Source organism: Sarcophilus harrisii, chromosome 3 (assembly GCF_902635505.1).
Source record: "Sarcophilus harrisii chromosome 3, mSarHar1.11, whole genome shotgun sequence".
Classification (NCBI taxonomy): domain Eukaryota; kingdom Metazoa; phylum Chordata; class Mammalia; order Dasyuromorphia; family Dasyuridae; genus Sarcophilus; species Sarcophilus harrisii.
Genome location: NC_045428.1, coordinates 148883820 through 148908439, shown reverse-complemented (window position 1 = coordinate 148908439; position 24620 = coordinate 148883820). Strand labels below are relative to the sequence as shown.

Here is a 24620-nt window from a genome sequence, read left to right as displayed (position 1 = left end):
CTCAGATGATATGGTGATGTGATAGCTCTCCCCACTATTGGTGCCTACTGAATATATTGTGGTGAGGTAACAGGGAAGGGTTGGAGGGCTGAGGGAGAGAGTCAGGTTCTCTCTGCCACAGAGCGCTCAGCAGGGAAGACTTCAGGCTCCAAACTCCAGAGTCCAGGATCCATCTTTAAAGAGTCACTTGGCAGCTTGCCTGCCTCCTTCACTTCTCCTTCTAAAAACCAAGGACTATGACTAATCCTGACTCTGATTGGTCCTAAGGCCCTCCAGAGAGCTAGCCCAGACATTACCCGAGGAAGGAAGGAAGATGAAAGGAAGGAGGGATAACAAAAAACAACAACAACAACTACAAAAATATCCACTACCAGAACTTGCGCTCCTATTGTAGGATAGTACTGATTCAAGGTATTTCTCTGATAGTTTGTACCTGATACTGGAACAAAATGACACTTGTTTAATGAGATGCTTCATGCAACTGTTAAGAAAGAAAGTTTATACTCAGCCATAGCAGAGGAAGAATAAGAAGACTTCAATAGAGATAATTCAATGATTCAGCTAGTCATAGCTTCACAAAGGTCATTCTATCAGTCTACAATTAGAAGCCTCGTAGAAAGAGGAAGAAAATCCTTGTGTTATTTTATACTTGTTCCTAACTGACCAAAAAGCCACAGCAACAATATGAACCGATCCCTTCAATCTTTCAACTCCAAGACAGTTTCTATATCTCTTAAGGAAAAGAATTATTTTATGTGGAATAAGTGCTTAGTAAAAGATAGGACACACCAGATGAGAGATCCCAGGAAATATTGCTCTCAATGGAGGTTTTCCTCCTCCAATGGGCACTTCCTTTGAAAAACCAACATCATCACCACAATATAATGAGGCAATAGAGTTATACTTTGTTGTATATTAAGTATAATGAAAATAACTTCAATTTTTTATGTCTCAAAAGTTATTGATAAACAACCATATTCATACTGTTATATGACATATTACTGTTTTCTACTATACATCTAAATATTTAGCCTTTTCTTTTTTTGGTCACTTCTACTGATAGCAATATGATAGCTCCCATATTTTTGCTGTCATGTCAGGAGGCCATCCACCCTATCTTATTCCTCTGCACCTGCTGATTCCACTTGCTGTGGAATAAAGAAAAATAAAGTCAATTAATTCAAGATTCTGAATGAGGAGGTCTAAAAAATAAAGTATATGGTTTTAAGGAAAAGACTGTATGACAATGATTCCATGTTCAAGGAACTTTTTCTGTTAGTTTTTGATATTGGATTGAGCTCTAAGTATCACTGTATTATTATATTATAAAATATATAAGGAAATTATATTTAAAATTAATCAAATGAAAAATAAAGCTGGTACAATTTGAAATAGTTTATATAATGTCAGGGTTTACATTGGTCACCAAATAGAAAAGCACAAATAAAAATCCTACTTTTTAAAATTACTATTAGAATATCAGAAAAAGGGCAGCTAGGTGGTGCAATGGACAGAGTACCAGCCCTGAAGTCAGGAGGACCTGAATTCAAATTTGACCTCAGCCACTTAACACTGTCTACCTTAACACTGTCACTGTGTGACCCTGGATAAGTCACTTTAACCCCAATTGTCTCAGCAAAAAATATATATATGTATACACACACACACATACACACACACACACACACACACACATTCTGGGAAAATGCTGAAAGTAACAAAACTTCTGATTTAAATTCTGGTGTATTTATCTGTTTGCTTATGGATATGTGTGTGTATATTTTAAACACACAAGAAAAATTTTGAAAATTGATTTAAGAAAAGAATAGAATGTATGTATGTCTTCCTCAAATTAGTCATCTTAGAAAGCCACAATAATATTGGAAATGAAATAAATGGAGCATTAGTGGCTGTCTTTAAAGACAGTTTTAAGGCTATTGAAAAAAAAGGTATATAACTTCATAATTGAATTGAACCTCTTCCCCCCAAAATTAAAGTATTACCCCAACAGACGTTATTCTACCAAACTTTACAAAATTTATCTGTCAGATACTTCTAAATGTCAAATTGAACCTCAAAAGCTTAACACGTTCTAAAGACAATTCCAAAAGATGAATTCCAAAGAAAAATTTAAGCAATAAAAACACTTGGAATTAGTTGCACAGTTTAAAGATCTAGATCATCTAGATATTTAAATTCTGGCTTAGTGGGTCAGTCAAATCATGTGTATATGTGCACACATTTATGTCTATATACACATTTAAAAAGTAAAGAGATTTTAATAGCAAAGGAACAAAATTATCAAAGCACAGGGATTAGGTACTTAATGTAAACTCACAGAGGCAAGCAATTCATTTCTAGCCAAGTCTCTGGTCAAGAATACACACTGCGTTTCTACTTCGAAGTTTTTTTTTCTTTTAAAACGGGTATGCTGATGGATACTGGGGAAACAGAACTGTTACTTTTCTTACCTGAAGTCTAGTATTCATTTCTAAGAAGTAAAAATTCTTCCGTGAGTCTACAAGAAATTCCACTGTTCCAGCAGAAGAATATTTAACTGCTCTGGCAAGAGCTACTGCTTGTTCGCCCATGGCTCTTCTTGTCTCAGAGTCCAAAAAAGTGCTATAAATAGACAAACAATACTTTTATATACAGAGAAAATATATACTTAGTCAAGTAATGTTTTTAATACAAATAAATGGTCAAATGTTCAAAATAAATATCAATTTGTTAAAAAAAACAAAACCCTCAACAAACCTAATAAAATATATAAAGAGTATTTTTCTCCTGAAATAATAATGATTTAATTGCCCACTAGTTTGGTACAATTAGAAATGTTTACAAGTAAAATTGTTTAATAAATACATTCTTAATTATTTTACATTATAAGAATAGAAGTATTCATTTGGAGATAGAGGGGAGTACACATATAAGATACATCATATAACATCCATAAAATCCTAAAAGTTTTTAAGAAACACCTGAATCACTAAAGCAACTCCCAATTGAAAAGATCATTAGAGACATTAGTAAAAGTGGCCCACATTTTATTTTTTTTCCCCTAAAAAAGGAATAATAAGGCCACCATATCAATCATTCCTCCATTCTTTCTGAAGCCACACTGGCCCTTCTGTAGATTACTGTCTTCCAGTTGAAGCATCCATCTATTAGGGAGCACTCTGTCAAGACTCTTGCCAGCAATAACTAAGGGAAAGATCTTCCTCCCTGCTCCCCTCCCATTTTCATAGAATGACCCATTTCCTTTTTCTTTATAGAGATGGGCAATGGAGGAGGCATCCTTGAATCCTTGGGGGAAAACCTCCTTTTGCCATATAACATAGAAGATTAAGTAAAATTTTGAATGAGCACTTCTCTAAGATTCACTTCTGAGGAATTTTATTTTGCCTTCTTAGATATCTATGAACTATTCTGCTGATAAACTCTGTGGATTTCACATTTTTCATTTAGCAGTTTATGAATTTCCCCACCATTTTTGCTATTTGTGAGTGTTATAACCCAGATGAGTAAAATGCAGCACTGTATATCAAATCTCTAAAAGCTACCACCCCTCCCCCCTTTTCTGCTCCATTAGTGCCAAGAATATGTTGGCTCAGTTTTCCCTCCAAGTTAGCAATGAACTTGTTCATTCATGGAAGAGCACTCTAGTGTATTGATACTAAATCTTCTCATAGGCATCTTGCCTTGGGGCTGCTACTCTTCTTGAGTGCAAATATTTAGCTTGGAGAGAATGTCTATGATCAATTCAATACTCTGCACCACACATTGCCTTTGTAAAAAGAAGAGACAGATAAGATGAGAGAGTGACAATCACATAGTCTTATTAGATACCAATATTTGCTGCAAGGCTGCATCCACAAACTTTTATATAGCACTTAAGTAAACTGAAGACAATCTTGGTGATGAGAAAATAATAATAAGGACAATGCTTCAGTAGTATTTAACCATTACTGCTGCTGTTTCAGACTTCTCTTCTCCCAAGGACATATGTACAACCATAGCTAAAAGATTGTGCCTCTTCCAACTTTTAAGTAATCAGAATGGTAAACTTGTCCTTTTTCAGCAAACTGATGAGTCTCCAGTCTCAAGGACTTCATAAAATTTTCCTCTGACTTCATCACGGTTCAACATATGTACCAATGATTGTGGCATGGCAACAAGGGGCAACAGCAATGTCATGAGCCTGTCGCTCCTTTTTGGGAGGCACATAAGCTTGTTAACTAAATTAGTTTTGATGGTGAAACCCTTTGCCAGGTTTGTAGCACACCCTATCACTTCAGCAACCCCAGGAAAAACATAAACTCCAACTTCAGTAAGATAACCTTCATTTGCCCAGCTTGATTTACTCAGGACTGTTATTTGGATGCGATGCCTCCTGAGTTTTCTTGCAATAAGAACTGTTCAACTATCAGGTCTACTAGATTTCATGTTGTTCATAAGACTATGCATATTCCATGTATCAATGATGAGCAGAACCATATTCACAAAAGTTTTTATATACTTTTCTATGTTTCAACCACAGAGTGGGATCCTGGGATGCTATGGTAAGTAGGCCAGAGTTAGAGTAGATAAAACAGAAACTTTTAAGGAAACTTTCTAGCTCTTTCTTCATGCCCGGAGGTGACTAGTGGGATCCTTTAAAAAGGCTGCTCAAATTTGGAACTATGCCCAAAGGGCTATCAAATGGTGCAAACCCTTTGATCCAGAAGTGTCCCTACTGGGCCTGTATTCCTAAGAGAATATAAAGGAGGGAAAGGGATCCACTTGTGCAAAAATATTTGTAGCAGTCCTTTTTGCAGGGTCAAGGAATTGGAAACTGAGTGGATGACTATCAGTTGGGGAATGGCTGAATAAGTTATGGTTCATGAATGTTATGGAATATTATTGTTCTGTAAGAAATGACCAGCAGGATGACTTTAAAAAGGCCTGGAGAGACTGACATGAACTGATGCTTAGTGAAATGATCAGAACCAGGAGAACATTGTTCATAGCAACATTATAAGATGATCAATTCTGATGGACATGCCTCTATTCAACAATGACGTGATTCAGGCCAATTCCAATGGTCTTGTGAGGAAGAGAGCCTTCTGGACCCAGAGAGGGAATTGTGGAAACTGAGTGTGGATTGCAACATAGTATTTTCACCTTTTTTGTTGCTTTTTGCTTGCTTTTTGTTTTCTTTCTAATTTTTTTATCTGATTTTTTTTGTGCAGTATGATAACTAGAAATATTATAGAAGAATAGCACATGTTTAACATATATTGGGTTACTTGATGTCTAAGGTAGGGGGTAAGGGGAAGGAAGAGAGAAAAAAATTTGGAACACAAGGTTTTGCAGAGGAGAATGTTGAAAACTATGCATTTGGTCTGAAAATAGAAAGCTAACAAAAAACAAAAAAAGGCTGCTCAGACATCCATGTAACTGCTTGATCCCACCAATACTTCAGATTCATAAGAAGATAATCCTATGGCATGGGTTCGTATGTGCAGAATTTTGACTACAGTTTCCCATATATACACATCTGCTGCTTCATCACTTTCCCATTGCCACAGGAATTTAAGATAGGCAAAAAGGCAAAATAGTTTGGGTTATATCTTTTGACTCAAATATAAATTAGGTTTAAGTGAGGCAGAACTGGGTCTCAAAGTTGGTTCCCTCATTCTGCTGGAGAAAGTTTTCACATATTTGGGACAGACATCTCTCTTACTGAAAGGTTTGAGGTTTGTTATTTATCCTCATACTGTTTTAGTCCACCTGCCAAAATGGTTGACCAGGAAATGGCTGCTGCCCAAGTTACAGTTTCTTGGAGCCATAGGTGAGAATTGGATGAGACATTAAACATGGAAAGCAGCCCTGAAACTGAATCTGAACCCTGCAAAAGTGATCAGAAGTCCTTACAACAGAGATATTCTTCCCAGAATACTATAAACCCTGGCATATTGTATTATTTTCTGTTATGCCTGGTTAGTAGCTGATCTAACTCATAAAGCTATGTAGGAAGTTAAAAATAAAATTTAGGAACCAACATGTCACTATAAGATTGTTAAAAGCATTAGAGATTCTCAGGGAAGGATTTCTTACAACTTAATAAACTCATCATGATTGTCTAGCACTATGATCAATATTATAATATTCTATCCCATTGAAAATCAAGAATAAGCAAAGTAGAATGGTATTTATTCAAGCATACATTGACTTGCTGCATTCATACATGTACTGATACCCAGCCTCAGTCAAAGTAGCTAATATGAGCTTTCAACTTGGGCAAATTAGTGGACATTTTAAGAAATTATTATTATATTCACTAATTCCTTATTTTTCTTAAAGAATAGAAAATTCACCCCACAGAAATGATATACAACATGCAAAAGCAAAAAATTCCCTAAAAATAATTACCAAAGGCCATCAACAATAAACACTTACCTTGGTGCCTCCTCTACTACCTTTTGATTTCTTCTCTGGATGGAACATTCTCTTTCATTAAGCCACAAAGCATTTCCATGTTTATCAGCTAAAACCTAAAAGAATCAAATAATTTTTAACTGTATATTTTTCAATGCAAATTACATAAATTTATAATATATTCTATTTTCATATTTGTAAGACACTTTCTCTAAAGCCCCTCCTTTAACGAAATCCTTAAGATATTGCTATATAAGGAAACTAAGATGCAAAGAGATTGAATAAGCTGTTTCTAAATATTAAACCAGCAAGAAGAAAGAAACCTGAAACCAGGTCTTCCTGAATTCAGAACTCTCTAAGTTAAACCAATCTTTCTTCCCTTAGATCCCCACCTAAAAAATAACATAAAAGATGAAATTCTAGAGTTTAACAACCCACAAAATAAAACAAACACACACACACACACACACACACACACACACACACATATGTATGTATAAACGGTCCTCATTCTATGTCCTTTCAATAATTTCAGTTAATACTCTTACCACTGATGAGAAAAGAACTACCATATATAGACTATAACATATAAGTACCCAAATTACTATCTAAGGAAATAAAAATGACCCTAAAATGAGGAAATAGCTGAATCTAGGCAAATGAATACATCAAAAATATGTTCAGATTATACAGTTTTGAATGTTGTAAGAAACTGACTTTCAAAACTCCTCAAAGAGAGGAGAATACCAAAGGAATGGGGGTAGGGGAAAGAAATTACAGCATATGAACTAAATGGAATACTACTGTGTATTAGACACAAACGGTTGGTTTAAAAAACAAACAAGCAAACCAAAAACCCTGTAAAGATTTATATGAACTTATACAGAGTGAAGAAAATAGAGCCAGAACAATTTACACAACAAAAACCATTACAAAACCAAAACAACTCTGAAAAACCAATAAGCTTAGATAAATACAATAAGTAACAGTGAATTAAAAGGACTAATGATGCTACCTACTGTTGGAATCCTAGTGTCAACTCAACTTGAAACGAGGTGACAACTCAAGGGTGAAATCAAAATCCTGGTGTTAACCCAACAGAATTGATACAGTGCTTATTGGTTCACACCTTAGAGGGAATCCTTACAAGGTGATAAATTGCTAATACTGATAGACAATAATGCTTGTGTTCACAACTTTAGAGAGCTCATAAGTATTTAAGTACTCAATGGAATTCACACGTTTGGGAGATTTCAGGTTTAGTATGAGATATCCGAATTTAGACCTCCCTTAAGCCCTGTTTTCAGAAGGAGTAGTTAACCTTTTACACTCAGCATAAATACAGCTCCAGTGGGGAGGGAGGGAGAGGGAGAGGGAAGAGAAGGAAGAAGAGAGGGAACAGAGGGAGAAGGAGAGGGAGGAGAGGGAGAGGGAGAGATACATACTTGGGAACATTCCCAAGAATCGGAGAGGAGCACTCTGGGAGGAAGCCCACAAGCCCTCTCTCGAAGGCAAGAGGGATTCATTGCATCTTCCACCTTGGTGCTGGCTGGAGTCTGAAGGACAAACCTTTCGATTTGTAGACATTTGGAGGGAGCTCTTGGAACCAAGCAGAGAGATAGGCCTCTGAGCTAACCGGGCTATATTGAAGGACACAATAAAAGATCTGAACTTTTATCAGCTGGCTGCGATTTTGGATGATTATTTACTTGTAACTGAAACTAAAGCTGCCTCCAGAAAACCTCCCCAAGAAACCTCTCCCCCAGAGAGAACTATTATTATATGTATTGAGCTGAGGTTTGAGTTGATGCACTGAGGTCCCAAGTACATGAGGCTAAATAGTAATTGGACTATACTCTATACATGATTGGATAAAGAATGGTCCCTGCCCACTCTCTGTGCAAGTCCTGATGTGTTGTACAGGAAATGACGATTTTGGTGGGTAGAGGCAGAGAGAGGAACAGGAAGAGAAGCTGGGAGAGATTGGGCCTGGGTTCTATTCTCCTAGCTGCTGGTCGTGTGGCTGTGGGTCTAGCTAGCTTCTTGACTCAGCTGCACACATTGCTATCGCCGATTCTCTTCCGCCTCCGATCCTTCTTCACTGAGAATAAAGACTGACGATTTTCCCCTAACCTGAACTCCGGACTCCTGCTGATTTTAAAAATACACGGTCTTCACATTTGGCGCCCAACGGTGGGAACCAAGGACTGAAGAAGTCTCCGGTGACCAGGAACTTGGGTGAGTATTGTTAATAGACAAACAGGGAACTTATTTTCTTAAAAACTAAACCAGTAATCTTTTTTTTTTTTGGCTAAAATGGGACAAATGATAGCTAAAAACTCTCCATCCCCGCCTCCAACCCCTTCAACTCCTTCAGCCCCTTCAACCCCACCCATGAGTGGTGCTATAGAAAGCATGCTTTAAGCTGATAGAAGGACAAGGGCTACTTATAACTTGGGAACAGGCAGCTAGACTTCTGGGTACATTAAACCGCATCTCCCCTTGGTTCGTAGAGCAGGAGCAGATCTCTCGAGAGATCTGGTCCCTGGTTGGACAACAGTTGTCTGCATATTACAATGAAAACGGTCCACATTCAATTTCCATTGAGGTATTTTATTTATACAATATAATTCAGTTAGCATTAAGAAACCCTATCCCTAGAAGAAGGAAAAACCTTTCTGGAGTAGCCAAAGAGAGGTCGTTTAAGGAGGGAAGGCAATGAAGAGATTAAACCCATTCCCACAAGGCATGGAGACTTGGTGCAAGGGTGTGGTGATTTCCACCCAGGAGGGCCATCCCCACCAGGAGCAAGTGATTGAATCCTCCATCCTCCTACTCCAGGATGGAGGGAGGAGGGGTGGGGGGCCGTGACAGCACCGCACCTCCTCCCCAGCATCCCAGTTCCAAAGGTGATTACAAGGGGGCAATAGGCCAAAAAAAGGCGTGGGCGAGAAGCTCCAGCCACATGTTTTCCTGTAATTTGTTTAGCCTCCTGTCAACAAAGGTTGAAGATCGCCCCTTTTAACACAGAAATCTCAAAGACCTGAAAGGCTTGCACCCTTTATGGGGACATCAGCTTATTTAAGATGCTATTAAGAATTTGGCTTTAAATTTGACTCCAATGACTGAAATCTATAAAAATTAGAACCTGAAAAAAATTAATGGCTTTTGAATATAGTGAGCTCTGTAGGATAAAGCCCAACAAAATAGTCAAATCTATTCATGCCATACCTGTGACCTACTAAAAGGTATGGTCCCTTGCAGATGTCACAACACAATTAATCCAGTAGCAGCATATGAGCAAATTTGCTAATGCTAAAAGCGTGACTTGATTCAAATAAAAATGACAAAGGTGAGGCCTTTTAAAATAACACAAGGGCCAGATGAACCCTTTTGACTTTTGGGGGACGTTTAGACTGCTATCACAAGAACTAATGGGGAAAATTCATCAACAGATGTTTAATAAGGCAACTTTGGGGAAAATGCAATGATGTGCAAAATTATAGGACTGCAAGGATGCCCTTTAGAGGAGTTAAAGACGCCGCCACAGTACAAATGCCTTTTAAGCCGACTATGTCAGACTTCCCAAGATCCCAACATGGGTGACAGGGCCTTCTGGCGGACTTTAGAGAGATACCCAATGCTTTCAGTGTGGTAAAGAATTGAAAGCTAATGTTGGTATAGAGGCAGAGTGAGAAAGAGGGTGGAGAACAAGACCCAGACCCTGTTCCAAAATGCAACAGAGTTTCCCATTGGGCCTCAGAATGTGACGGTTCAGGGAACGGGATGAGGGCCCAGCCCCCAGGGCCCCAGGCAAAAAACGGGACAGATGGGCCAATGGTGCACCAGAGGCCTGAGGTCCAAACCCAGACATGACCAATCAGGAAAGCCATTGATGGGAGGGGATTACACAATCAATATCAATCAGCCGGAAGTAACCTGATGGGAGAAAAGGGTTACAATTAGGTAGAGTTGATGCAGCTGAGACAACTGAATACCCCCTGGAGAGGTGAAATCTGTTCCTCCAGCCATGGTCCCTTCCTCCGGGCACAATAGGGCCCATTTTTACCTCCTGAGAGATGTACAAAAAGTTCCATCCACACACTGATGTGGGAAACTGGGGAATGTTAGATAATTCCCGTCATAAACAGGCAGACAATGTGTGACTTATCCCCGGAAAATAGTACCATGGTTTCCATACAAATCCTAATAAGCAGCTTTGATAGTCACCCAGATTCATTTCAGATCACAAAATCCAGCAATATATTGGAAAGTGTACAACGCCGACCTATGCTCCGATCTATTAAATGGCCTTCCACTGGAAGGTTGTGAACTGGTGCAGATCGAAAAGAGGTGCCAATTGGCCCAGTCACTGGCCAAAGATTGCAGACACCTACATGTCTGGGAGGAGGATCAAAAAGTTTGGAAATAGTCCCCCTATGAGATGGACTTTTGAAGGAAAAAGGTTTTTACTCCTTTTAAGTGAAAAAATCCCCATCAATCTTGGGAAGGAGTTTAAGCAATTTTAAAAAAATGGTACTTTGGTTTTTTTAAGCAGGGCCTGTTGAAGGCCTGAAACTTTCACCTGTTCCTATCAATGGAAAACTGATACCCAGTGGGAAGAACAGTTTCCCTTAAGTAAAGATAAAATTCAGGCCTTTTAGATATAGTAAGGAATTACCAAAGGAACTTAAAACCTTCTCTAAGTCCTTAATTCGTATTTGGAAAGAAATCTGGAAAATGGAGGATGTTAAAGATTTAGAAAAGGAAAACAGATGGAAACAGGGAACTCTTAGCCTGGACTTCCATCTCCCACCATTGCCCTAAGAATGGCCTCTTGGATCCTTATAAACCTTATAAAAGATATAATGGATAGTTTTGCCAAGGGGAAGAAAAAAGCCCTACTATGTGTCAAATGTTGTTGTTGCGTTTTGCTCCAGAAGAAAAGCATTCCCAAAAGTTATTATTACTTAAGGATGACATTTGGGATGTCCCTGAGGAAAAATGTTGAAGCATGCACAAAAGACCATAGAAACCTAAGGAATTAAAATTATACATACCCAGAAAAATTCAAAGAATTCCTTTTCAATTTGGATAAAGATACCTGGTGTTTAAGTTCAAAACTGTCCTTAAAAAAAAAGTAAAACATTAATGATTTTCAGAAATTGATAGGAATATCCAATGGATGACCAGTGTTAGGTTGATACCTATCAGTTACAACCGTTATATGACATTTTAAGGGGAGAATGCAAATTACCACCCAACAAAAAGAAGCTTTCAAGAGGCTTTGAGAAGTTGAATCTTTTAAATGGGTTGAAAAGCCCAAAAACCCTTTGAATATTTGTTTTCCATGAGACACCCAGAGTCCTTCATCAAGGACAAGGGATGAGGGGTGAACCCCGGACAAACAAATAAAGCCTTTACACCCCAGTGCTTGTGGTGAATTTTATTAAAAATGCAGAAAAATTATCTGGGAAAGACCTGAAAGATATAATTTTTACAATAAAATTTGTGTTTGGGGAAACCCAAGTGGAAATTTTATTAGCCATGGTCCAAATTTTGAAATGGGTCTCCATTAAAGATAATGACTATTAAAATTGGGGGATTCTTGAAGAAAAGTTTCAAAGTTCCTCTTAAAGGAAACATCCCATGGATGCATCTAAACATAATATTTGTGTTGTGACTCATGATCTAACATAAAGAGGAGTCAGAACTCCTTTTTCAGTCCCTGAGAATGGGTCCAATCATTCTAGTTTACTTATTATCCAGAGAATAAATATAATATCTGATTGGCCTATTCATGGTGTGGTAAAAAGGGAATTAAGCCAAATAAATTTGCATTTATATATTCTTTAAGAAACTTAAAAAGTGAGAAAGCATCCAGGTAAGATCTTTATATTAATGTCCATTCTCATAGTGGACTTGGTCCCATTTTGATGGCAACAAAGGCAGATAGCCTTCTAACATGTTGGTCAATCCCTTTTGTTCCAAGAAGCTCAGGATCCCATTCTAAATATATCAGGTTGTTTGTTTTACATTTACAATTTGAATAAAAGAGAGGAAGCCAGGAGATAGTAAAGCCTGTCGGGTTTTCCTTCCTTTCCATGCTCCCCTGCCTCCAGGGAAGAAGCCTCAGGTTTGAGACCCAATGAAATCTGGCAAATGGATGTGACCCATTTAAAAATCTTTTGGTGTCTGTCTTTATTGTTGTGGTAGACACCTTTTGGATTCCTTTTGCAATCCAAACAAAAAGACAGCCCAGTGGTCCGAATTCCCATAAAGCTTTGCATTATTGTTCCACAAGCAATAAAAAAGAAATGGTCCCATTTTGAAACATTTGACACTTTTTGTGCACAGAAGATTTTAAACCCGGGAACTTTTCAATCCTCGGACAGGCAATAGTGGGAAGAGAAAAGAGATATTAAGATGTCCTCCAAAACAAAAGAAAAAAGGTAACCCTAGAGAACTTCTAAATCTAGCCCTTTATACTATTAACTTTGATTTTTGAAAAGATGCACTGGGTCCGGGCAAGTTTTATAACCCCGGAAGGTCAGTGTCCAGTGGAGCAGCTCCACTATCTTTAGATAATCACCAGGGTGTGGAGACCCAGAAAGTGGTGAATGGAAAGGACCCAGATAGGTAACTGCTTTGGGGAGAGGGGTTTGCTTGTACCTCTACAGGTGGGAAGGAATCAGATGGTGAACGAGCCAATTTGATTGTCCATCACAGAGAGACAGAGCAGACCCTTGAAACAAAGGAGCGAAAGAAATATGGGTGGTTCTGTTGCTGATTGTGCTCACCATTTAAAAGGTGGATTATAGCATTTGACCATGGACATCAAAGATTGTTGGACTTCAAAACCTCAGGAATCATTGTTTTCTGAGACAAGATTGAAAACCCTCAGGAACATTGACTCTGAGAATAAGATTGGTGGACTTCAAAACCCTAGGAATATTGGATTCTCTGAGACATGGGATTGAAAAACCCCGGAATCATTGGATTTCTGAGCCATGGACTTAAAACCCTGGGAATCATTATTCTGAACATAAGATTGTTGTAGGACTTAAAACCCTAGGAATCATTGGATTTTCTGGACAAAAGATTTGAAAACCCTAGGAATCATTGGATTTCGGAAAAGATTGTAATGGGACTTCAAAACTTCCGGGAATATTGATTCTCTGAGCCATAGGACTGAAAACCCTCAGGAATCATTGGATTCCTTTGGGCCTTTAGGTTCAAAACCCTCAGGTCATTGGATTTCTGAGACATGGACTTGAAAACTCAGGTTTTGATTCTCTGAGAAAATGATAAACTATTACAGGACTTCAAAAATCTGCTGGAATCATTGGATTTCCCAACACATAAAAAGACTTTGCAGGACTTAAAACCAGGGGGATCATTGGATTCCTGACATTGAAAAATGGACAATAGATTGGTTTTGGACTATCTCTGGCTTTGCTGGGTGTATGTGTGACTTGTTTTACCCCTCCCTAGGACTTCTGGGATCTTTTCCAACACCATGTTGATTTATATTGTTTGCTATTCTGCCTTGCATGTACAATTTATGTTTGTTACCCACATTACCTGATGACTGGGGAGAGTATCCAAGCCTCTCTTTTGCTATGTGCCTGTGTAATACCTCCCATCGTGGGTTTTGAAAAGACCCTTGCCGAAACCCCTAGCCCCATTCCCTTTGGTGCTTTTCATCTCCCTTCCTGAGATGTGGGAGGGCGGATCATCACTTTTGTGCTTTTACCGCTTTTCCTGGAAGTCAGGGGGCTGTGATACCTCCTTTTCGTGCTTTACCCCTTCCCTGAGAAGTTGAGGCTGTGATACCTCCCTTGGGGCTCCTGACCTCCCCTGAGGGGTGGGATGGATGACCACCTGTGTTCTAAAATAAAAAAGCGGGAGGTGTAATGGGTGGGTTTGATTGATGCACTGAGGTCCCAAGACATGAGGTAAATAATTGACTATACTCTTACAATTGGATAAAGAATGGTCCCGCCCACCTCTTGCAATCCTGATGTTTGTGGAAATGGCGATTTTTGGGTGGGGCAGAGAGAGGAAAGGAAGAGAAGTGGGAGAGATTGGGCCGGGTTCCATTCTCCTAGCTGCTGGTCGATGGTTGCAAATTGTTTGGGACTCTTCCACCTCCGATCCTTCTTCACTGAGAATAAAGACTGACGATTTTCCCCTAACCTGAACTCTGGACTCCTGCTGATTTTAAAAATACACGGTCTTCACAATTATATTTTAAAGAAGAAAAAACACCACAACCTACCACCTGACAAAGAAGATAGATTCAGAGTACAAAATTAAATATATACTTTTTGGAAGTAGAGAATGTAGAAATTTAATTTGTTTGATTAAATTCACAATTTTTAAAAAGATTTTTTTTCTTTTTTATTCAATGAGGTAGATTAGGGTTAGTTATTTCATTTATTTATTTATTTATTTTTGCTTGGGCAATTAGGGTTAAGTGACTTGCCCAGAGTCACACAGCTAGGAAGTATTATGATGTATCTGAGGCTAGATTTGAACACAGATCCTCCTGACTTCAGGGCTGGTACTCTATCCACTGTGCCATCTAGCTGCCGCCCACAATTAATTATTTTAAAGAAATGGAAGAATAAGAAAAAGCCCCTAGAAAGTAGCACTTGAACTGAGACTTGAAGGATGATATACATTCTGAGAAGCAAAGGTGAGAATGTTCTTTTTCTCACTTTTCGGGATGAAAATCCGAGTGAGAATAGAAATACTCTGCAGAGAAAAGAAATGAAATGTTCACAGAAAGAAAAAGCAATGGACTTGTTTTGAAAAAGTGTATAGAAGTGTTATATAATGGGCAGATAGATATGAAACCTAGATTATGAAAGGCTTTAAGTATTGAATAGAAGAATTTGTATTTTATTCTAAGAGCATCAGGAAGCCCCTGGTGTTTCTTAAGCAGAGATGTGACATGATTGGAATTATGCTTTAGTTTTATCCTTGGTAGTTGTGTATGGGGTATAGAGCACAAAAAAAGATACAAGATTATCAATTATATAACTATTGTAATAGTCCAGGCAAAAGGTACTAAGGATCTTAATATTATTTGCCATGGTCTAAGTGAATAGAATAATACAAATACAAATGTCATCTGAGGATGGAATTTTAAAACTTGTAACTCAATGAATGTGAGAAATGAAAGAAAGGGAAGAGTTAAGGACAAAGTCCTAGGTGACAGGAAGAATGGCAGAACACTCAACAAACGCCTTTCACAGACAAATTCCTAAAATAAATTTTAAAAATTTAAAATAAAAAAAATCTATTAACATCAATACACTTTTTCACTGCCTATTCACTTGTCAACCCCTTGCAATCTAGTTCTAATCACATAACTAAAACCTCTCTCAAAAGTTATCAGTGACTTACTAATTACTAAACTGTTTACTGTTAGTACCCATTCTTTTTACCTATGTTTCAATTTTTTTCATTCTACCAGCTTCTGCTTTCCAGCTTCTATGTGTGTATGTATGTGGAGGGGGTGCAGTTCCCCCTCTTTAGAAAGTGAGCTCCTTGATGAACTAACTTGTATTGGTATTCTCAGGACTTAACATGTGTCAAGAATACTATTACCCTTTTGGACCCTGAAACTCTAAGTTGCCAATTGGCTGCCAAGTCCTGTCAGTTCTACTTCTGATTACTCATATGCTCTCCTCTGATATTGCTACCATTATGGTTTAGACCCTATGGTTTAGACTATATAATAATGCCTACAGTATTGCAATAACCTTCTGGTTAGTCTTTCTGCTTCCAGCCTCTCCTCACTCTAATTTATCCACTGAGCTATCAAAGTAATCTTGCCCATATCATTCTCTCCATCAAAACTCAATAAACTTCAGAAAATTCCCTATAATCTCCAGAATCACCTATGAAATCATCTGACATTTAAATCCCCTAATAAACCTTCTAACTTTTAATCTTCTTAGCCCTTATTCCTACTTCTCACACACCATCACCACAATGTGTTCTGTGTAACCCCAATGTTTTAGCAAAGTGTCTTGCATAAATTAAGTGATTGATAATTGTTCCTTAAGTTGATTTGATTTTATATATTTATCTATCTGTCCACTCTGACTTTAGAAGAATTCTTAAGAGCCTTTCTATTACCCTGCCTTCTTTCCTGATTCTCTTTCTAGGAGTACTAACAACTACTTAGTTCTAACATATAACTTAATCATTTAGATTGACAATCCTTGCCAACAATTTCTTTATTTATTACTATTATGGATGTATAATTTTGGGAAAGAATTGACTTCAAAGACAGATCTGACATGCACATTCTTTATGTTGTAAAGGCTTTTAATTCTTTTAAGGTATTCTATGATATCTTTCCCCACAGACATTTATTTAACCAATATCTATTTTCTGCTCATCTTCACTTAAAATTATAATAATTATTATAATACTGATTTTTCATAATACTTTAAAAATATTTTAATCAAAAAAATGTATTGTTTATCATTCTCTTAAGAATTCCAGTGTATCAGAATTTTCTTATGTATAATATTTTACCAATGTCTAAGAAAACCTTCACAGTTCACTTTCTATGTACTATAGCAAACAACTAGGTGACTAGCAGATAAAATTGAAAAGATTTTGGTAGGGTTTAGTAAGATAGTGTACACTGGGGACAGTAATTTATTATAAGTTATCATTAAGAGGTTAATATTCTTAAAATATTAGCATTCCCTCAAAGACTTGTGTTTGATTTTGGCTTCAGATAATTAGTAGTTATGTAACTTTCTCAGTCTTAATCGAGAGATTAATAGTAGATAGAGATAATGATAGCACCTATAGGGTGCTTATGAAGATCAAATGAGTTAACATAGAAGTCATTTTGCAAATCTTAAGGTACAATATAAATGCTAGTTAATAGTCTTCTACTTCTTCCTCTATTCTCCTCTTCCTCCTAATAAAAATTATTTAAGAAGTAGTGGAAAAGCAAGTCAAAATTTCAAGAATTTTCAAGCATGGTTGCCAATGAATACGAATTAAGATTTTATAAAAAGAATCATCACTATAGATTTACAGTAACAACCAGATAAGATCACAAAGAAAAACAGATGTATGGGCAACTAGTTTAAGAAACCCTGAACAATTAACTACATATTAACTTTCCCAATTGAAATATAGAATAAAAGAGTCAAGGATTCATTGGATAGTTAGTTAAATAATAGTTTGAGGGAAAAGGATATAGCTGAAGCTTAATTTGTTTGATGTCAAACCCTAAGCCAGAAAGGTTCTAAATTATTTGCTACATCCCATATCTCAGCAGGTCAAACTACAAATTAAAATTATTCTTACTAAAAATTACTAAGCAGCTGTCAAAATGCCTCAGGCTCTCAATACAAAAATCAGGGGAGACATTATAGGGAATTTGTATCTTCAATTGGGAAAAAGAAATAAAACATCTGTTAAGGAAACTGCCATGTTCATTAGAGACTTCTTGTCAGATAAGAACTATGAACAATTAAATTTGAGATCAGGCTTGAAACAAGAACACAAAACCACCAGCAGAACCTACTAAACTGAAACCCTGAACATCTAAAATAACATTATTATTCAAAGTAGATCTACTTTGAAATTCTGGGGTGACAAAGAAAAGCAAGTACATTGCATTCTCTAACCATTATTCGAGTTAACAAGAGCTTAAGGACTCTGACATGGCAGAACACTGGTTCCAAAATAGGAAAACCACCCAGAGGTTATGAAATCCTGCTGTCAGACAGCAGCAAAACTCAGATTTGAAACCAGTAATTAGATAGCAATTAGTAATGGATACATAGGAAAAGTCTTTTTATATATCCCATTGTGCTTAAAAAAATCTTTCTGGAGATTCAGAGAAAGAAAAATTATGGGTCCAATGCTGATCACTACATTTATGTCTTGGTTTTGTTCATGTATTTCTGACCTGCTATTTTATTCTTCCAAATGAGTCTACAGGTGAAAGATTTAAACCAAGGATCTCAATTATTAAAGATCCCTGTAAAATAAAGCCTAATTCTTCCTGTCTTAGTCTGAAAAAAGTTTTGGGAAAAATTTCTGTATATTTAGATAACAAAATGGAAGGCTTTCACACATAAAACATATACACAAAAGAGAATTCCTATCTTTCCCAGAAATTGTAGAAGACTTTAAAGGAGAAAAATGGTCTTAGTACCATAAAATATACTTATAATCTGATTATTTTCAAGTCTAAAAATTGAATGCTTTAAATAATTATAAAATTTAACTCATTCAACTCAGCTGAATGTATTGGAACTAAATGTAAATTTAAAAATTTATATGAAATATGTCTAGAATCAAGTGACAAACAGATATTAAATTTGGCCTAAACATCTATGATATTTAATAATACATATAAAAATGAAGAACATCAACAATAATTCATTTGACAGACTAGGCAAAGTTGGCAAAAGACAAGCCCCTCAAAAAGCAAAAAAGAAAATTGTGGGAATGAAGATGGTTAATTGGGACCAAAGAAACAGATACAATCACATTATAAGCAAAAAATATATATATATATATAAAACATTTGTATCACTTGTATGGTCATGGAGAAAAAGCAGAAAGATGAAACATGACCTTTAGTTAAAAAAAAAAAAAAAGATTTCTTTTCCAAACTGGAATACAAAGAGTACTATAGTAATAATGATTTATTGGTTTATTATATAAGTTAACTGATATATTGGTTAAAGAGAACAAAAGAACCCCAATTCAATTATATTTAAAAATTTTAAATTGCTTAGATGTAGACTTTTCAAAATCACTATCAATATTCAAATGGTCTTTTTCTTTCTACGAATCTAATTAATCTTCAAGACCACCCTGCAAAAATCCAAAATTCTGATAAAGCTTTCCCCACCTAGTCAGAAATGATCTTTGCCTCCTCTAAAACACTAAAGCACTTAGTAGCTACAAAATTAATTTCCTACTTTTCATTTATTTTTGAATACAATAAGTAACCTTTATATTATATATATATAAAAGGCAGAAGCACATATATATTAGCAAAACATCTTAAACACAAAAATAAGCTTTAGACAAAGTAATGTTTTCTTATAACATGGTAAAATGATACATATTATAACCTCAAATACTAAAACACTGAAAAGCTATAAAATGATTTATGAAATAATATTAAATTTTCCCTCAATAAAACTTTAAGAGTCAAGCACAGAACTAAGTCCAGACAAATAGAAGAAAAAAACAGTTCCTTCAGTTAAAGAAGGTGACTTCTAGGAGCAAAATCCTAACCTTTCTTTGTTTGCAAATTAGGTTGCTCTTTTCCTTAAAAGATACAGCTCAGGACCTGGTGGTTATCTCAAGGTACTAAGGCCTCAGAATGTTAACATCACCTTTTAGGTATAAAGCAGTCAGGAGGCAATAAAGAGACTTTCATATGTCTGTTTAATCATTTTTCATATGTCTGCTTAATCAGCTTTGGCAGTTTATATTTTTAAAAATATTTGGCTACTCCACTTAAAGTATTAGATTTACTGGTATCCAATTGGGTAAAATAAACTTCCAATAACTGCTTTGATTTCATCTTCATTATATATATATAATTACTGTTTTCATTTTTGATACTAGTAATTCATTTTTCTCTTTTGTTAATCACATTAAATAACATCTTTTTTTTATAAAACCAGTTTCCAGTTTTATTTATTAATTTGATATTTTTCTTTAATTTTATTCATCTCACTTTTAATTTTTAGGATTTTCAATTTTGTATTAGAGATTTTTACCTTTTTTTCCTAGTTTTTTTTTTTAATTGCATACTCAATTCATTAGTTTGGTCTTTAGTTTATTTATGCAAGCATATAGAGGCACAAATTTTCTCTGATTACTATTATATTCAATAGGTTTTGATATGTTGTTTTGTTATATTCTCTTTAATATTGTTTGACTTGTATTTTATCCATTCATTTTTTAAAGTTAGTTGGTATTCAGTTAACCTTTAATCTGTGTTTTTCATAGTCTCTTATTAAATATAATTTTTTTTTGCATATGATCTAAAAAGGTATTCTATTTAATATCTGTTTTCTGGATTTAACTATAAAATGTTCATACCTCAATTAAATGGTTAATTTTTGTAAAGGAACAATGTATAACAAAGAAAAAGGTATATTTTTTCTGTTCTCATTGTCTTCTTTACATTTTATCATCCCTATCGAGTCTATTCATCTCTTCGACATCTTTCTTATTTAATTTTCGATTGAATTTTTCTAGTTCTAAGAGAGAAAGATTGAAATTTCCCAATTGGAATGGAGCAGAGGAGGGTCTCAGCTGTAGCATCTAGCATAACCTGCAGATTTATCACCAGGGCAGGACTGCCAGAAAAAAGGTGAGCCTATACTTCTGTATACTCTGAACTAAAAGAGTTCTTAGCTGACTAGAAGAAACAGAGTGCAGCAAACAGTCTATTCATTCATAGACCCAAACCAGGAACTTGCAGAGCTCAGAGAGCTGCAATCAGATTTTGCCCTACATCAGAGCACTCACTCAGTTAGCACTGAGAGCTTAGCCTATCTCTGAAATCACAGAATAGCACAACCGTAAATCCCCAAGAAAGCAACAGGACCACCTTCTCTCCAGAAAGGCAAAAGAGCTCAGCCCTAATATCAAGTCCAAAGTCAGGAAGTAGACAAGAAGGAGCAAATAAAAAGCAAATTCTACCAACAGGAACAATTATATTGGCAAGGAAGCATAAAACACAAACCCAGGGGCAGCCTGTGTGCATAGAGCACTAGCCCTCAGGAGGACCTGAGTTTAAATCTGGTCTCAGACACTAAACACTTCCTAGCTGTGTGACCCTGGGCAAATCATTTAGCCACAATTGCCTCAGCAAAAAAAAAAAAAAAAAAAAAAGACATCATTCTAAAGAATGATTCTAAAACATCTTCAAAGAATAACACAACCTGGGCACAAATTAATTATTATATTAACTAATATATTATAATTAATTATTTCCTTCCCCAGTAAAGTGTAAGCTTCTATTAATGCCTTCTTTGAAGGCAAGAATTCTTTCTTTCTTTTTTTTTTAGTCTATATCCTTAGCTCTTGCTTGAGTGTCTAGAATATTACAGGTACATAATAAAAATTTATTAATTTGCATACACTTGAAAACAGAAATAAGTTTCAATCAAAAAAAAAGAGAGAAATATGAAGGAAAGAGGCATGTGAGGGCTGTTGGGAAGGTCAAGGAATTAAAAGGAGAGAATGAAGACAAATTGAGGAAGAATGAGTCGGAAGCAAAACAAATGCTATCTAAAATGTAAATGCTATATAATGAAGGATATGGTTTCAGAGAAACCTGGGAAGATTTCTGTGAAGTGATAAAAAGATAATCAAACTAAAGTAGGCCCGAATGTTTGAATTCTAGAGGTTACAGAAAAAAGTAAGGTGAAAGATGCCTGGAAAGGGAGGGTCCAGATTATAAAGAATTTTAAATGTTTCCCCAACAAAGTCATTATATTTGATATTGGCGATAAGAAGAAGATTGAATATTTTACAAAAATCAGTGGCATCTGAATGAAGGATAGAGAAAGGATAGAGGCAAAGAGATAGAAGCTAAATAATCAGGGAGAGAGATGATGAGGGCCTCAATTACAGATGTGGCTATAAAAGTAGAAAAAATGGGAAGCATATTAGAGATAATACACAAGTAGAAATGACAAAATTTGGTTAACAGATGAGATATGTGGGATAAATGAGAGTGAAAACTCAAGGATGACCCAAGGATACTGGTATACATAAACAGTAACAAGAAAATTTGTTGGGCTAATTTTAGGAAGAAGACAATGTTTTGTTTTTGACGTACTGAGTCAGAGATACCTTTAGACAATAAGATGTATAACAAGCAATTGGAAAAATATGACTTTAGCTCAGCAGAGAAGTTAGGGATGAATATATAGAGATTTGACAATTTTCTACATGGAGATACATGAACTTTTGAGAGTTGCCATGATTATCAAATGAGATAATAAGAGCGTACAGAGAAAAGGAGACATAGAAGACCTCCCAAGACACTACCAGTTAGAGAATAAGTTATAGATAAAGTACAAGAAAAGAGAACTGAAAATGGTTGGACAGGTAAGAGGAAAACAAAGAAAGTTCAGAAGTGGCATGAAAACCCAGAAAGGATAGACTATCTAAGAGAGCAGAAATCCTCAGAACTCAAGAAAAATAAGATCTGAGGAAAGGTCATAAGTTTTAGAAACTACGAGATCATTAGAAACCATACAGGGTAATTTGAAAGAAGGAATTTCATTTTTATTTTTGTACAGCACATAATGGGCACTTAAATATTTGTGAACAGATGTAGAAGTTAAGGAGAAATTGAAAACTTAAATACCCAATGATCTGTGATCTCACAGATTTAGAAGCTCTTTCAGTGATGCAGATCATAACCCTTCCATGGCTGCCAATTCTGTAACTTTTGTTCATGTTTCCACATAAGTTCATTATAAGAAGTTTACCCAATGTGATACAGGCCCTCCCCATTTTCTTTTGAAATCTCAAGGTGCTGCATACCTGACATTGTCTCCTGTGACTAGCCTACCTTTATTTCCTATCATACTTTATCTGATGAGAATTCTCTTTTTCAGTTCTTCTTCCAAAACATCCTGGAGGTTACTCCTGCCTTCCATGACCTATCCATTGCTCTATCAAACCACAAATAAGCCCTATACAGGCCAGAATCCACTGATGCTCTAAAATTATAGATATTCCATAACGGAAATAAACCACAATCTGCCAAAAAGATTCAGACTATCACCACCCAAATCTTTATACGTAGAACTTTTAGCAAGAAACCAAAAATGTTTCCTTTCCACATAATACTTCTGGTGAAGTAAACAGTACACGTATTATGAAATCATTTTGAAAAAAGTCTCAGGGAATTAAAGGAACTTGTCCAGAGGTATAAAATTTAACTTAGAACTTAAGTTGCTCCTTAATCCAATCATAATCCTTATTTACAGTATAACTGAAACCCTTCTTTCTAGATCACTTTCTAATAAGAATCATAACCCCATTAGTAAAGTTTAGCATAATTACCTCCAGGAATTTGGGCATTAGATTAGCCAGAGTAGTAAACTTAGATATCTTAAAATATAATCCATAATTGAAGGTCTTGGGCAGAGGAAATATTATTCTTTAAAGATTTATTAGAAAAGTGTACTAACCTGGATTTCTATATGCCGGGGGTTATCAATAAATTTTTCTATTAGTAACCTATCATCACCAAAACTGGAAGCAGCTTCTTGAGACGAAAATCTAAAACCATCCCTTTGAAAAGAAGAGGGGGGAAAAAGATGTTAAACAACAAGAGACAAAACTTGGGTTTTAGTACATATATAAACAAACCCATTAATTATAAGTAAGCCTTTTCATTATGAATTTTTCTATAATGTTCCAGAAGGTCAAAACCAAATTCAAAAGAAATTATTTTTAATAGAACTTAAAGAATTCTCTAATCGTTAAACTATTTTAGAAAAAATTCATACATTTTTGTAGAGAACCAAAATTCATTTGTGATACAAAATTAAATTATTTTAAGGCTAAATATATAATATTCATACTTTCCTCCTTAAAATTTAGTAATAATCATTTTTAAAAGCTACTCAGTGAAAAGCAGTGGAAAAAGTAGAATTATATATTTTATAAATACTGAAAATATTACTAAAATGTTTCGTTATTACAAGGAAAATGCTATTAAAATTTACATATTCAACTGAAAAGCTCAAAAAGACCATTAACAATATTAGATATAAAATATAAATAATCAGAATGTGATAAATGGATAGAAGAGACATAAAATGATATGAGAGTTAAGAAAAGAAATATTATTTAATATTATTTCACTCTGAAAGACTCCTTTCTTGGGAAGACAGTTTCAAAGTTATACTTTGAAGGATAAAAAAAATTTCTATCAGCAAAAATGAGAACTATATTTGAGGTAAAAGAAATTATTTGACCCAAGACACAGAGGCAGCAAAGTCTAAGATGAATCAAGAATTTAAGTGCCAAAATTCACTAAAATATAGAGAACACTTAAAGGAAGTCTATTGCAGCTGAAAAAAAAATCAGCTTGAGCCAAAGTATTAAAGGTATTGAGTATCAATCATATTACAATATTTTAAAGCTCCTGA

The 24620-nt window shown here is 35.6% G+C and overlaps 1 protein-coding gene across 2 annotated transcripts in view; it reads right to left on the bottom strand.

Moving 5' to 3' along the window:
• The window catches only part of PCCA (propionyl-CoA carboxylase subunit alpha), a 447428-nt gene that overhangs the window by 251102 nt on the left and 171706 nt on the right, over positions 1–24620 (bottom strand). For both annotated transcript variants that reach the window (XM_031958625.1, XM_031958626.1), the window contains 3 exons: positions 23655–23757; positions 6442–6536; positions 2472–2622 (listed from right to left, as the gene is read on the bottom strand). In XM_031958625.1, the coding sequence (XP_031814485.1) occupies positions 2472–2622; positions 6442–6536; positions 23655–23757 (349 nt within the window). The remainder of the gene's footprint in view (positions 1–2471; positions 2623–6441; positions 6537–23654; positions 23758–24620) is intronic.